A 17,162-nucleotide genomic window follows, 5' to 3' on the forward strand; every position below is an offset into this window, starting at 1 on the left:
AGAATAAACATCTACGACAATAAAATCCACCTCCACCACCTCCGTGCCTGACTGTACGGGCAACTTGATTAGCCCCATAGGAACGACCAACTTTCCCTCAAAACTGACTAGAGGGGAATTATAGGTTGTCAAGTCCCCCGGTTTCAAACCTAGCCCTTTGTACAAATCCGGATACATCACATCCGCTGCGCTCCCCTGATCAACCATCACTCTTCGGACATCATACCCACTAATCCTCAGCGTGACCACCAAGGCATCCTCATGGGGCTGTATAGTTCCAACCAAATCTTCATCTGAAAAACCCAAAATCAAAGGGACACGCCTCTTGGCCCTCTTCAATGCTTGAGAACGATCCTTGGCAGGGAATCGGGACACCGACGACACTCTTGTAGGGCAAGAACCAGTCCTTCCCGGGGCCGCAAAGATGACATTGATCATTCCCCGGGGTAGCCTTGATGAAGCATCCCCCCGCACCTTAGAACCTGCCTGGCTTGCCCTTCCGCTGGAATGGTGCAAGAGTTGCTTTAATTTCCCTTCTCGGACCAACTGCTCCAAATGGTCCCATAAATTCCTACAGTTGTCTGTCGTGTGACCATGGTCTTGATGGTAATGGCAATACAAACTCGGGTTGCGCTTTGTAGGCTCTCCCGCTATCCTGTTCGGCCATTTGAAGAATGGCTCATCCTTTATCTTCTCCAAGACCTGCTGAACAGGCTCCCGAAATACTGCATTAACGGCCTGGGCATCCGCTGAGGCTGACTGCCCAGCGAAGTCCCTCCTTGGTCGATTATTATAACGATCCGACCTGAAATCCCTTCTCTCCTGAGGGATCAATTTGGCCTTTCCTTTCCCTTGATGTTGATCCTCCTCTATCCTCTTGTACTTCTCTATTCTGTCCATCAGCTGGCGCACACTGGTGACAGGTTTGCCCGTCAAAGATTTCCTCAAGTCGTAGTCAGCTGGGAGACCGGCTTTGAAAGTGGTTATAGCCACAGCGTCATTCTTCCCCCCTATCTCGTTAAACATTTCCCAGTACCTATCCGAGTAGCTCTTGAGAGTTTCACCCTCTCGCATAGACAAAGTCAACAAGGAGCCCAGAGGTAAAGGAGTTCGGCTGCATGTAATAAAGCGAGCGCCAAAAGCCTGGGTCAGTGCTTTGAAGGATCCAACAGAATTGGCCCTTAAGCCATTGAACCACCTCATCGCCGTTGGACCTAAACTCGATGGAAAAATCTTGCACATCAGAGCATCGTCCCTGGAATGAATAGCCATCTTCTGGCTGTAATAACTTACATGTTCCACCGGATCCGAGTAGCCATCATACAGAGAGAACGTAGGTTGGTTAAACCGCCGAGGATGGGTAGCATCATCTATGCTTCTTGTAAATGGTGATTTGGAAATTTGACTCAATGCTTTGTTCATCGCATCGTTTCCCAAGCCCCTGCTAGTGGGACTTTTACGCCTACGCCTATGACGACGCTCCTCTTCGTAGGAGAAAGTTTCGCTTTGTGGAGTCCTCGACCTCCGCCTGTAACTAGTTCCATCCGACTCCCCGGATGATGGTTCGGAGCGAGGTGGTGAACGTTCCCGTCGTGCATGGCGTAACTCTCTCTTCAAGTCCGCAATCTCACGTTGCAGATCCCCATCATACTTCACGTGGGAAACATGACTCTTCCCGCGTGTACGGGTTCTCGTGGTATGAGTAGTATGTATACTCCCCTCCTGGACTTCCCTCTGTTCGGGAATTCTTCGAGGACCACCATGCTGAGAGCCCCTTGACTCCGCTTGATGCGGGCTGACATCACCCTGATGCAGCCCTGCTGCGGGGTGAGGCAGTTCCAGTCCTTCCATCGAAAACGTTGTATTAGAGGTTATACAAGCTAACACAAGCTCTCCCCACAGACGGCGCCAATTGTGAGGACACAATTTAGTACCGAACCAAAACAGTATTGGGTTCGTACGTAAAGGGCCCAGACAATATGATTTTTAGAGCGTGGGTGTAAAGAACTAGGCTAACCGTAATCTATCCTCAAAAGACTCACTTTCATGAACGTTCAAGGTTTTTCAGTTGATACCCTGGATATTTCCCCCTATTGACTAATACAAATCCCTTTTTCTCTTCTCCTTTTCTTCTCTCTACTTTCTGTCTCTTGTTCTTTTTCTTTCTTTTTTTTTTTTGGTTTCCTCTTCCTTCCATGTTCTTCTTTTAGTTTATATACTCCCCTTTGCGTTCCATCCTTACCGCACACGTGTAGGTTGGACTATGAGGATCCCTTTCTGTCCCATCCCGTTCCCCTGGGAACTTCCTATGGGCAGCTGTAAGGCTGCTTCCTTACTGCTCAAGTATCACCTCCACATTAATGCGGCCAGAGAGTTGGTTGGGAGGTCATTAATGCGGAGGCAGCTGTTGTTACTGATATTTGTTGGCCTTATCTCTTTCATCCGTAGTCGGTTACTCTTATCCTTTATGGTGACCTAATTCCGGGATCGGATCGCAGTAAGACCACGTCCCAGCCTTCCTCGGACGCGATCGTCCTCGGACGCATACTGCCGAGGAGTATGGTGTCTTCGGATGGGCACGCGTCCTTGGATGGGCCTCAAGCCCCGCAACCCTGAATCAATTCCGAACCCTACGGGCCCATTAATCGACCGGCCCCCACACTATTAATTAGGTAAGTATTTAATGATGTAAATAATGATGATGTTTTCTTTTTTACCGTTAGATCTTTTAGAAATCTATGGCTTAAAAAATGTGTAACTCTTATAGAGTTACACCAGGTGTAACTTGAACCCATCTATATATATATATATATATATATATATATATATATATGGAGTGTCATTTTTAACAACTAAATGAAATATTTTGCATTGAATTTGGAAAAGATAATTAATCACACGTCATGGACATTAATGTCCCACATACATTGTATGACTACTTATTTTTAATGGAAAATATGACTAAAATGATGAATTTTCAAAACACTAATCGTGCCGAATGACAAACTTTAAACCTCATCTTTTTTTTCTTTTTCTTTTTTGAGAATGTAAACCTCATCTTTATTGTTTTTACATTTTAGCTAGGATTAAAATTCCTTCAACTTTCACTTTTCTATACTTACTATACTAAATTAGATATTCCAAAAGTTTGGTGAATGATAGATGAGTGGTGTTTGTTGGTATTATTATGGTGTGTTCTACGCTCATGTCATATTCTTGACTGTACTGTAGTAGGGTATTTATTATGGTCTATTCTATGCTCGTGTTGTTGACTCGAGTAGGGTAATGGAGTTAGACCGATGAGCTTTTTCAACGCAGCGTTCACTGAGTTAATCTCAATCTTAAGTCTTAACTTCACCATTCAAATATATTTAGGGCAAAACTTATGTATAATTCCTTAATGTCATATTAGTAGAATGGATTTTAGGGAGAATAAAAATAAAAAATAAAAAAGGAGAAAAAATGAGGAGGAAAAACTTTTTGGAGGGTGTTTGATTGGGAAAGGGAGAAGGAAAAATAATTGTGAAGTTTATGTGTTTTCTCCCTGTACTCATCAAAAAGTTTTCTCTCCAAAATGAAGAGAAAACTAGTGGGAGAAATTTGATTATTAAATGACGAAAATGCCCATGTGTACTTGCACACGGGCTTCATCCAGTACTTTGCACTTTTGTTTTGTTTTTTGTTTGTTTGTTTTTTTGTTTTTTTGTTTTTTTTGTTTTGTTTTTTTGTTTTTGGACTGTAGGTGCTTTGTTCTATTTTTCTTCTTCTTCTTTTTTCTTTTGATTTTCTGGGCTGTGGGTGCTCTCTTTTGTTTTGTTTTTTTTCTTCGTGGACATGATTTTTATTTTTTAATAAATTGGGGTAATTGCTTATTTTTTTGGTTGCTTGCCATTTTTTTTTGTTTTGTTTTTGTTTTAGTTGGGCATCATTTTTTAAAAGGGTATATGGGTAAATTTATACAAACTCATTTTTTCCATCCCTCTACTTTTCCACTCCCAACCAAATAAAAATGAGGGAAATTAAAATCTTTTCTATCCTTCCACTTTTCCACCACTCCAACCAAACGGACCCTAAGTGTTGTATATATTACCACCACGCACTCTTAAGTTTTAGTGTGATGGTTACTTTATAAGTACAAAGTTCTTGGGGAAGGGGGGGGGAGAGGAGGGTGAGGGGTGGAAGAGAAGAAGGGACAAGGTTCAAGTTTCCAAGAGGGAGCCTTACATAGTAAAATTTTTATCTTGTATATAAAAAATGTTCTACAATAAAATTTAAACACAGTTGTGTGAAACACAAATAGTGTTATAGTTTTTAAGGACAATTAAATTTAATGTCCATATGTATTTGAGTTTAATTGAGAAATGTAATCATTGTAGTGTGCTACTTTTAAACAACTATGCCTAACTTAAGCCCATTTATATATGTAACTTTCTCAAAGTTCAAAACCACAAGCGCTTTGATGACTATTATATTAACTTCAACTTGACACACTATTCCTACTTCATTATTACATGAAAGGATTTTTTTTTGGGATCATGACATAATAAAAAGAGTAGTGAACCACTCCAAATCCTTATTTTAACTTCAACTTGACACACTATATATTCTTATTTCATTATTACATGAAAGGAGTTTTTTTTTTTTTTTTTTGGAGCATGACATAATAAAAAGAGTAGTGAACCACCCCCAAGATCCTTACACTTTTAATGTTATTACTTGATTCTTTTACAACTAGAATCAAGATTTAAATCATCCTCCCACTTATTGCAACAAAGGACTAAAAAAAAAGAAAAAAAAGAAGAAGAAGAAGAAGAGTATATGTGAACCACAATGTGGATTAGTGAAGTAACATGGAAGTAAATGAGAGTTTGTGCATCAAGCATTAATCAAGCAGAATCAAGCTTAGCGAAATCAAGAGACTTCTTTCCATCATGAGCATTCCCAAAAAAGTTGTTCATGTACTCCTGAAACGCAAACTCCCGATAGCGAGCCACCCCATCTGTTTCCACAACTTGAGGCAGAGGCCCTATCTTCTCAGTCGGTTTAGGGGTGGTAAATATTGGAATTGAAACTCTTGATTGAGTGCTTGTGGTACGAACTCTATGTTCAGCACTTTTATACCGTCCATTGCTTACTACCTAACAAGGAACATGTAGAGAAATTGTTAATTAGGAGTTAGCTTAGCATTAAAAATAAAGTATTTAAAGAAACAGTAAGTCTAAACTCTAAAGATACAAAAATTATATAAATAATAAAAAATCGTGGCAAAAAAACATTTTTGGTCCCTAAATTTTGGCCATATTTTTTATTTGATCCTCAGATTTATATAATTTTCATTTCGTTCATTATATTTTTAAACTTGCTATTATGTTGGTCTTTACTGTAATCTCACTTACAAAAAATGCTTACATGGATGACAATAGTTACGATTGTCGTATTAGGTGTTTTTTTTAAGTAAGACAACGACATGGACCAAAATGACAATAAGTTTAAAATTATAAGGGCCAAAATGAAAGTTATGGAAACTTGAGGACCAAATTGAAAATATAACCAAAATATAGGAACAATAAAAAGCATTTTTGTTACATCATTCCCATGAGAAAAAATTCACATGAAAGAATCTTAAAAAAGGAATCTAAAGAACAAGATCTAAGTACTGTACCTAAGTCTTATTCTCTTTATAACATACTTATTTTTAATTGTGGTAAATCCTAACAGTTTAATATTTTATTTTGACGTATAAAACACCCAGTAGCTTATAACAATTTGTTGGGTTCGTAACACAATTCCTAATTTTTAAGATATTTTTGTAATGGAGACATTAAATAATGTCAACTTACCTAACCTAGAGTCACGTGCTCCACTAGCACCGAATTGCATTAAACAAATCAGCGCTAAAGAAAATGTGTCTATCTGGTAATAATTATTTTAGAATAACAAAAATGGAGACTTGCGTCCGTTTCGATATATATGAAAGTTAATAACTGAAAACTGGAAGTAGAATAATTTTTAAATATATAAATAACATAATAAAACTCATTTTTATTAAAAAATTGTTGAAAAAGTTGCTAACAGTACACTGATGTGTACCGTATACGGACAGAAAGTCAAAAAACACGGCTGTTATTAAAAAAAAAAAAAAAAAAAAAAAAGAAAGAAAGAGAAACAAAACGTAAAACGCCATTCTGATCCAAACGCAACTTTGGTAAGAAGTTCGAATTTTGGAAAATGAACCTGTAACGTATCTCCAACGTTGATGACCAGTGCACCGGGGATAGGTGGGATCTCTATCCAGTCTCCCTTTTTTCCTGCATCTATGTCTTCTTCAACTTTCACATATAAACCACCAATCCCATCTTGTAGTAACACAGTAAGTGTGCCCATATCTGAGTGTCTTCCAACACCAACTGTAAGATCTGGGTTGGGGCATGCTGGATAGAAGTTCATGTTAACCATTTTTAAACCAGTTAAGGCATCAATTCTTGAATCTTCTACTGTCACTTCAAGCTTCCCAATCAATATCTCCACTAATTTTCTCACCATCTTGATTGATGTGTTCAGGAACTCAAGTGCCACTTCCCTAAAAGAGGAAGTAAGAAAACTTTAGAGATGATATGTAACATAAAATTGACAATCTCGTATCTAGTGCACTTGTGTCAGTCTCGTATTTCGTTCAGGAATATCATAAAAAAGTCTTAACTTCAACTATAAAAGCAATAACATCAAAGTAGTATCATAAAAAACTCTAAACAACTTCAACGGAAAAAAATCATAGCAATAATATCAAAGTAGTTGCAATAAGATGTGTATAATTGATTAGATCAAAAAAGGAAACTTTTGGTTTGGGGCTGTACAAAATTCATAGTACTAATAAGGGTAAGAGTTAATATGGAAAATCTTACTTGCACTCGTTTGGCCAATGATTAAGAGCATCAGCATCATTGGTATACACCATGTTAATATAGTCTTTCCACTCCAGTGCTCTCTCTTTCTCTGGCACAAAGCTTGTTCCATACTTCACGTATGGGCTGGGGCTCACACCTTGGCAGTAAACAGCTTTCTTCTCAGGTGGTTGGGCAAAGAACTTGTGTGCCACATCTTTAAGAGACTCAAGCAATTCCACAGGAACGCCATGGTTCACAACTTGGAAGAACCCAAGTTTCTCAGCAGCACTAGCAATCTCTTCCACCACCTGGTCATGGTTAGGACCATCAAGCTTTGATAAATCAATTGGTGGAAGTTTATGTGAGATGCCATTTTGATTGTCTATTCTCTCCTGTTGTGGTTGGATGTATTGGTCAGGAACCTTAGATATGCCTGAGTCCACTAAGCCTTTAACACCATTGCCATCTCGAACAACAAAGTCAAATAGTGAGTTTCCGTCGTCGAAGCTTGGAGCCATTTTTTTAGGTGTGGATCTAAGGGTTCAAGGTTTGTCTATGAGTGCTGGATATTATAAGAGGAGGAACTTGTGTGTGATGAATTCAAGTGCAATGCCATGGGTGGTAATATATATATATATACTAGCTAGATGATTACGTAGATTTTCGTATGCGAATTTACATTAGTTGTCCATTGCAAACTACCACTTGACTAGTACGAGGCAAGGTCCATGACTCTTGAGTTGGAAAAATAAGGAGAAGCAAACTTTTTTTTTTTTTTTTTGGAGGAAACCTTCAGAGTAACTTCTTATCAAGGATTTGGTAAATCAACACTAAAACAATTAAATTGTTTTAAATATATATGGAGGAACATATTCCATCCAAATATCAATACTGTGCACTCTTGGCATGATAATTACTTCATAGGTATAAGTATTTGTGAGATGTGAGAGGTAAATACTGAGGTTCAAGTTTCCATAAAAGAGTTTCACACATATACATAGATTATTCTAGAGTAAAATTCAAAATTATCTCAATTAGTGATTTCTTTTTTTAGAATAATGCTAAGGACACATAAATTAGCACAACTTTATACCACAACTCGCTACATTTCCATGAAAGAGCTTCACACATACATATAGATTATTCTAGAATAGAATTCAAAATTATCTCAATTAGTGATTTTTTTTTTTTTTAGAATAATACTAGGGATACATAAATTAGCAAAACTTTGTGCCACAACTCGTCACGTGAGAAGTTGTGGTACAAAGTTGTGCTATTTTCTATTCCCAAAGCATTATTTTTTTTAATTGTTAATAGAAGATATCGAGTTATCGACCAGTGAATTTGCCATTAAGGAATAACAATATTATTAAATAATCTTTTTGTCCCTTAAAAATTAAATATGTATAAAAAGTATGACTTTATAGAGAGAGCTATCATCTGATCGATATATATATATACCGTTTAAACCTAAAGTGGACAGGCACACCGCCATTTTGTTTTGTTTGGAGAATCAAGGGGACCGCAATCTGTCTTTCTTTGAGAATTATGGTAGAAAAATCTACAAGACTCACTCTTGAGGAATTTTACCTTATAGAGCTACCATCTGGACCGCCATCTTTCTTTGAAAATAATGGGAAAAAAACAAGAAAAATGGTAAGGCAGATTTTTAAATTAAAGGCAGTTCATCTTTTGAATCTACAAAATGACACGCATGAGCAACTACGTACGTCTCCTTTATTGAAACAAGACAGCTTTTGTTGACTCTTCAAATATTGGTTGTTGAAAATCTCTTGAGATCTCCCCAGTCCATACTCTCATAATTAATTTCATTTCGCAGTCAACAAGTCATAAATTCTTCCTTCAATGCTAAAGCTTAGTAGGAAAGAGCCTATCTTTTATGTTGCCAGGCCCTTCCTTGTTGCTAATGAAAAGTCATTTTCCTCCTCAACAGTAGCATCTGGTCTTTCTTTTATGGGTCCGATTAACGTGTGTCCTTAGAGCACACATTAAACTTTCTATTTTTGAAAATATTTTCTCGGAAATTGAAAAAACTATCATTACTTTTTCAATTTTTGAGAAATTTTATTCTAAAAATGGAAATTAAGGGCACACATTAGTAAAATCATTCTTCTATATACTGATCATACACATGTTCAATCACACATGTTATACATGCAATCACTCAGTTCTTGTTCTTACTCACCAATCTGTTCTTCAATGTAGTTATCAAAAATAGGCTGCCCCATTCCCATGTCTTGATCTTCAATCTGTTCAATCAGCAAGTCTTCACCGGTTTACCTTTCGCCAAACTAAAGATTACACAATAGAGTATAACAACAGTTTTAGAAAAAATAAAATTTATACAAAAATTAATGAATTTAAACTAGATTAATAAAAATATCACTTCTAAATGCCTTAATATATATATATATATATATATATATTTTGTCGAGAAACTTAAATGCCTTAATATATGTAATGTAATATAAGAGAAATATAATAATGACATAAAGCTAAATGATTTTATTTTAATGGAAGACAAAGTAGAATATATCTCATAATTTTTAACCATGAAAATCATAGTATATATCTTTCCTATAAAAGAAAAAAAAATCCAAAAATTCTTATATCTCTAACTCTTTAAGTACAAAAAAGAAAAAGAAGTTTTTCTAAAGGAGTTTATAACATTTTCACAACAAATTATTGATAAAATAGATTTACTTATATATTTTCTATGAACATATAATTTAAATGCTCCTAAAGTTAATGAGTCATATATGGTAAAATAGAGAATATTAAAAGGAAAAAAGAAAAAGAAAAGAGAGACAAGAAAAAAGCCAGGGGGGCCATGGCTCCCTGCCACTGTATGACATTGGATTACTTAAGCAATGTGCAATTAAAAAAAAAAAAAAAAGCTCCAGAAATGATTTAATTTTAGAACATTGTTCCATTGGCTATATAGAGGGATAATATTGAATGATTTCTTTTTGTTATTAATAGAGCTCCTTAAAGGTATTAAGTTCAAGTCTATTATATAGATATAGTCCACGTTCATTTTATCTAATCTTATTTGGAGAGCAAGTAAAATCATTTTAATCTTGCTTGTAGTCTAAATATTGTGTTAGGGAATTTAAGGTTTTTTTTTTTTTTTTTTTTTTTTTTTTTTTTTTTTTTTTTTTTTGGGTCTTGATTGTACCAAATTACCAATTTTTAGTCAAATTAATTAATTAATTCAATTATGCTCAAGTCTTAATTGGTATCATCATGCACCATATTACATATAGATAAACATAGATAAAGAGAACAAGAGACTACAATTTGGTAATACAAGAAAAACTGATAGAAAAACTATCCCAAAAACTACTCTGACGAATTAATTAACTTATAGGCCCTAGAGTAAAAAACGAATCCATTAAGTAGAATTGAATTTTTCAAATAGAATTAACCTTATTCTAACTTGCTACTTCCGATAGTACTTACTGAACATAACCACACACATCTTTGAATCCACAAATTCTTCTACTAGTTATCTTCGTTGCACATGAGCACTTCGGTCACGACTTCAAGTAGCCACTTAAAAATTTACTCTTGTAATTTTTTGTTAACTAGACTACAACAACTTCGCCTTGAACATTGGATCTTCATAAACTTGAACTTGGAACTCTAGTTGATGTATCAAGACAACTTGAAAGAACTCCTATGCTTGGGTACAATACACAACTCTCAAATTTTTTTGAATGACACGCCCTAGGTTGCTTTTATGCATTGGCTTGGAAACCACAAAACCCTAGTTTATGATGGCTGGCTAAAAACATATAAGAAAAATGATTTTGTACAAATCTCAATGGGTCAAGTTCCCATCTCAATGGGTCAAATTAGTGGATCTCGATCAGTTGAGCTAGAGTTGAGTAGGAGTCAATCGATTGAAGCTTGGTCTTGTTCTTGGACTTGAAACAGATTTTAAAACATAATTAAAAAACAACTTTCCATTTTTTTAATAAAAAATCTTATGTGAAGATAATTTTTCATATGTTCCTGTGTTTGGTAGTGTTAGAAAAAATTGATCAAAGGAAAATTATCTCTTAACTTCCCTTATTTAGCTTAAAATGAGATAAAGTTTTTTTCAGTTAAAAGTTTTTGAACAACTTTATTTCATATGAAGTTAAATAAGAGAAATCAAAGGAAATCAAAAGATAGCTTTTCAACTCATTTTGAGGTTGCTATCAAATATAGGAAAATGAGATAATTTTCTATTAAATACTTTTTGGAAAATGCAAAAAACTACTTTCACATAAAGTTTTTCATGGAAACAAATAAAATTACTATTGATCACGGTTTATCTACCTAATCCTATGCATAGTTGTGAATTTTATTCCATTCCGGTCGAAATTGTTAGAATATTTAGTTCCAGTCATAAAACGGTTGAAGTTGGAATATGAGTGATGCGTTTTGAATTTTGGGTTAGGAGCAAACCAAACACCCTTTCAATTTTTCACTACTAATTGACTTTTTAAACTTTGTTTTCTACTGCCCATGGTACCACTAGTTAATTTTTACTCTTCTTCCTCTCTCTTGTTTGTCTTTTATTTGATTCTTTCTCATTTGTCTTTTCTTTACCCCTCTCTCTCTCTCTCTCTCTCTCTCTCTCTCTCTCTCTCTCTTGCCTGGTTTTGTGTTATTGCCCTTTATATATATATATATATATATATATATATATATATATTAAAAATTTGTGAGCCTCCTTCACGTGACTAGCATTAAAAGGATGCTGAAACGCAACCTTTATCTTTGACTTCTAAGCCTTCCTTCATTCCATTAAATTATTATTTTCTTTTTTTCTTTTTTCTTTTTTCCCAGCTTATGCCCTTTTTTTCATTATTTAAAATTATAAATACACATACCCTTGTCATAATCTAAAAATTAATTTTTAATTTTTTAATATTATAAAATTTATGTTTGGGCTTAGAGATTGACATATTAATTTAAATATGATTTAAGATTCTTAGAGCATCCGTAACAACTGTTGCAAAAATTATGTCATTTTGCCATACCAAAAGCCTACTTTATTATTTTATCACATCATTTTACAATATCTCATTTATCAGATGTTCTATATTTTTACCACTTCATTTAAAATAATATATACAATACTTTAAAATAATATAAAAACAACCTCCACAAAATCCAACAGCAACAGTCACAGCCACCTCCGCCACAGCACTACCAGCATCAACCTCCATTGTGGCAACCAAAATCCACCACACAAGAAAAAAAAAAAAAAAGGGCCCAGCCACTTCCTTCCTCTTCCAAATCACAAAACAACCCCCATCACAATCACAAAACCCAGATCGGCAAGAAGAAAGAAGACAATCATAAAACCCAGATCGGTGAGAAGAAATAAGAAAGACAGAGAGGAAAACCCATCACGCTGGCGAGCAAAACACCAAGCAAAACACACACACACACAAACCCACCACAACCCAAACCCACAACCCAGAGACCCACGCCAATCACAATCCGAAGTCACAAACCCACAACCCAGAGAGCCACGCCGATCGCAATCTAAAGTCACCAACCTACAACCCAGAGACCTACACCCACGCCGATCACAATCGGAAATCACAATCCCACAACCAGACCCACGCCGATAGGTGACTCTGAGATAGAACAGAGAGGAGAGAGCGAACAAAAGGGGGAAAAAAAAACCGGTGAAGAAGATTTTATAGATTAGTGATGATGGAATTTGTGAGATGGTAGAGAGGAAATTGGTGGTGGCTCATGATTCATGAATGGGAAGAGAATAGAGCAAAAGGGAAGAGGGAAGAAGAAAGAGTATGGGAGAGTGGAGATGAGGCGGTGAATAGCTGAAGGAGAAGATGAAAGAGATATGAGAGAGAAAGAGGAATAAAAATAAATAAATCCATATGCCACACCCATCCGTACCGTGGCAAATTTGTGACTCTACTGTAGCATGTTGCAAAAAAATATAAGATTTGAAACATCTGATAAATGGGATTTTTTGTGTTTGGTGTGCCAAATGTGCTAAATATTTAGCATTTGGCACATATGGCACAGCTGCTACGGATGCTCTTAATAATTTATATATGTTGATATATAACAACGATAATCCTGAAATAATCTCGAAACAGTAAATTGAAATAGGCCAATACCAATATATTCTGTTCCAATATTTTAGAACATTGCTATTTTTGTATTTATACTCTAACTTATTATATATATGTTAATTTATGTTATTTTTAAATATATTTGGAATGTACCAAAATATTCGGTTCAAATGGAAAAACAAGAATGGGGAAGATATTCAAAACATTGGTAATATGGACCCAATATTTTGTGACTCTTATTAGTTTATTTTGCGTTTAGAATTTAGCTTACTACAAATGTTGTCTAATGAATTCATTGTAATGCATAAATCTTATTTATAAAAGGGAAAAGTTAACGAATGTTCTAAAGATATTGGTTTAAAATATATTTTAAAAAAATTTTATGGAAAAAGAAAAAATTAATTAATTTTTTTGAAGACTTTTTATATTTTCTATGAAAATAGTACCAATATTTGTTTAAAATAATTTATTAACAATTGATCTAAAACACTCATTTATAGAAGCCATATATATATATATATATATATATATTTATTTATTTATTTATTTATGAAGGAAAGGAAATGTATAAAATGTATACTTTTTTACTGAAAAAGTCAGGGTGCCATGGCCCCGCTACTCTATGACAATAAATTACTAATGCAATGTGAGCAGAAAAAATGGAAAATAAAATAGCTCCAGAAATGATGTAATTTTATAACATTGGTCCATTGGCTGTATAAAGGGTTAATGACGAGTGTTTTTATTATTATTATTTATTGTTAATAAAGCTCGTTAAATGCATCAAAGTTCGAAGACTATTACATAAATCTAGTGCAGGTTCATTTTATCAACCTTTTTTTTAATGAAATTTTAATTTTAGTGCAAGTAAAATATTCCTAATCCTAATCAGCTTGTAATTCAAGTATTGTGATCCTAGCTTGTTTATGGTTTAGTTTAGAATTTAGCCTATTATAAATGTAAAACACAAATTTTATTAATAAAAATATAATCATTGAGATTTTGGTTGCAAATGTAGGCCTTAATGGTCCAACTATGTTAATTCTATTTTTGCCTTCTATTTTACTCTATTTTGTTTCTTTCACTCACAATCCCAATAATTTTATAATGTAAGTATAAGAGCTATTTTTTCTTAATCTTTTCTAAAGTAATACATATTAGATAAGAATTTTTTTTTTTACTTTTAGATAAGTCAAGGTGGCACAAAAAAGCTCATGGGATTGAAAGGAATAATCTAAACTAAAATCTTTGAATTGACATATACCCAAAACCGGGAGAAATTGACTAAATACTCTTTATTTTTAAAATATGTAGCAAAACAGCTATCTTTTCAAAGTTTCTAGCAAAATGCCATGTTTTTGAAACTTGATATTACTGATATTAAGTTTCAAGTGGAACTCGACATTAGTTCTCCATGCATATTTAGCCACTTAAATGCTTTTGAAAATTTTGCATAGAACTTAACATGCATTGCTAATGTTGAGTTCTAGGCAAAACGCAAAACTCGGCATCAACAATATCAAGTTCCAAAATAAGGGTATGCTTAGTGCATGCATGTCACATTTTCAATTAAAATAATAAATATTGAAGATAATAATTTTTGTCCATGATTAATTTGCTGAAAGAATCATTGTAAGATAAAAATCGTGAGATTTACTTTTGCCTTTTTTTTTTTTTTTTAAGTTTTTTTTTTATTTAATTATTTTTCATTATAGTACACATGCCCTTAATTTTATAATTAGGATTCAAGAGTAGCATGAAAAAGGCAGTACAACATTATAAGAAGTTCCATTATGCATGCTGTGGGTAGTTTATGTGGCATGAATCATATGACAAACTCAGAATACCAATTCTTAAGTGGTCTAGATAAATCTATAATAATGACATACATTTGTATATGTGATGCAAGTGCTCAACCTGTATAACCGGCCCCTTTGAAACAACTTGTGCTATAATTTACACTTATCAATGATATGTTAACTGAAATTGATTTAAAGCAAACATTTCTCTGTTCTGTTATATCCAAAATTCTTTCTCACATCAAAAAGTCTGCTTTCTGCCTTTCTGTTTGTTGGGCCAAATAATTATTTAATTGATAGGGACCTGCCATGTGAAAATCATATTTAAATTTAATTGTTAAGTTAGAAACAATTAAATCAAAGATTAAAGTGCAAGAAGGTGACAAGTAACATTAATCTAGAAAAGTTATGAGATCAGAACCAATTTTCTTGAGCAATTAAGGATGTCAAACATGAGAACGCGTTCAAAGCAATCAAGGGTGGCAAGGTGACAGTTTCATCGAAGCGGTTATAAGAGGTTACCGACTCTTGTTATTGACAAGACACTTGGGAGTGGAGACGCAATCAGGAAATGACATGTAGTGCAAGAAATAAACATAATCGTCGTAGCCTAAAGTATAAGAGAGATGCTATGTCTACAACATTTTTACAACAAATCACAGGTGGTTAGTTGTTATTGGTTCAAATTTGAAACTAACACTAAAATTACTTTTTTGCCCTAACAATAATAACCAGTAATAACCTGCCACTTAGGATTTATTGTAAAAATGTTGGAAACATATCATTTCTCAAAGTATAATTTGAGGATTTAATCTACAAGAAAAAGACACCAGGCACAACCAAAGCACTTCTGAGATCATTTGTACTAGATTTTTAGGAGATCAAATACTTTGTAGGCAAATCAAATGGTCCTTAGGCTTTTAGAAGATTTTACGCTTGCAATTTTATTTCCTTGTACTCATGTTCATATTTAATTTATTTGGTTTGATACAAGATTTACTTGTTAGTTTACATTAATTTGATCTGATTTATTATTTACTTCGAATCAATTTAGTGTTAAAATTATCAATTAGGCTTGAATCCTTTATATTTTATGCAATTTGCTTTACTTCAAGATGACTTACAATTTAGTATGACTTGTTTCAAGATGATTTACTTCGCTCTAGTCTACTTTGGAATGATGCACTTCGAATTAGTTCGCTTCAAGTCGGCTTGATAACTTAAGTTGGGTAATTTAGGTTTGGTAACTTAAGCTTAAGGTTAGTGCAATTGATTATCAAGTTCACCCATTCTCTAGCGAACCCCAGTTTCAACATCACACTTTTCAAGAAGACCCATTTTATACTATCATTAGCTTTACTCATAGAGTTTGATGGCCATATATCAAGATTTCACAATATATTGGGTTTGTAAATGATGGAGGGTCTCAAAGGCTATAATAAGTACATTGTTAGTGTTTGTTCGTTTAGACTCCTTAAACTAGATTGTTTAAGCTAAAATATTAATCAAGTGATTACTTAGATTAATTATTCAGATTTATGTTAAACACAAATAAATCATATCATGCAAAGTAGCGGAAAGTAAATAACACCACGATATGATGACTCAGGAAAATCGATGAAAAGAACTGTTTCAAGGTAAAAACCTAGAGAGGATTTGACCTATCTATCCTTAAGATAAGTAAATCCACTATAAGATAATTGAAATTTTTACAATCAAATTTAACCCTAAATCTATTGCTATCTCTAGTAGTAACTTATTGACACAACCACATGCAAATTTCAAAACCACGAACTCCTCTTCGTAAATAGTAGCCTTGCTTGTGACTTTGAGACATGGATGTCAATACCGTACCGTACCGGCCGTACCGGAAAAAATACCGGCCGTACCGGCCTCGTACCGGCCGTACCGGCCAATTTCGGGCAATACCGGCCAGTACCGGGCGTACCGGCCGGTACAGAAAAAAGTTTTTTTTTTTTTTTTTTTTAAGTTTTGTAATTTTTGAATTTTTGTTAGGACAAAATGGTAACTTATTTGTATTAACTTATTAGTATTATTTGTTTTCTTAGTATGCAATGGTAACTTTTAAGCTTTCTATTTTATTTTTTTATTTTTTTTCCCTTTTAATTGATACTAAAATCTAAAACCATGAATAACTAGTTCTAAATTGAGGAAATGTTTTATAGTAAACTTTTATATTTATTATAATATATATATACACAAACACATACATACATATATATATATATATATATATTTATAAATATAAAAAATAGCAGTAAACCCGAAACGGTACACCGGTATTGACCGGTATCCGAAATATATCGTACCGGTGGCTAAACTGGTACGGC

The 17,162-nt window shown here is 34.1% G+C and overlaps 1 protein-coding gene across 1 annotated transcript; it reads right to left on the reverse strand.

Moving 5' to 3' along the window:
• Positions 1–4,632: 4,632 nt before the first annotated feature.
• LOC115984049 (scopoletin 8-hydroxylase-like) lies at positions 4,633–7,483 on the reverse strand. Its single transcript, XM_031106928.1, has 3 exons — positions 6,903–7,483; positions 6,235–6,580; positions 4,633–5,138 (listed from the first exon to the last, which is right to left on the reverse strand). The coding sequence occupies exons 1-3, from the start codon at positions 7,400–7,402 to the stop codon at positions 4,887–4,889; spliced, it is 1,098 nt and encodes a 365-aa protein (XP_030962788.1). The 5' UTR covers positions 7,403–7,483; the 3' UTR covers positions 4,633–4,886.
• Positions 7,484–17,162: the final 9,679 nt, after the last annotated feature.

The sequence above is a fragment of the Quercus lobata genome, chromosome 4 (assembly GCF_001633185.2).
Source record: "Quercus lobata isolate SW786 chromosome 4, ValleyOak3.0 Primary Assembly, whole genome shotgun sequence".
NCBI classification, from domain to species: domain Eukaryota; kingdom Viridiplantae; phylum Streptophyta; class Magnoliopsida; order Fagales; family Fagaceae; genus Quercus; species Quercus lobata.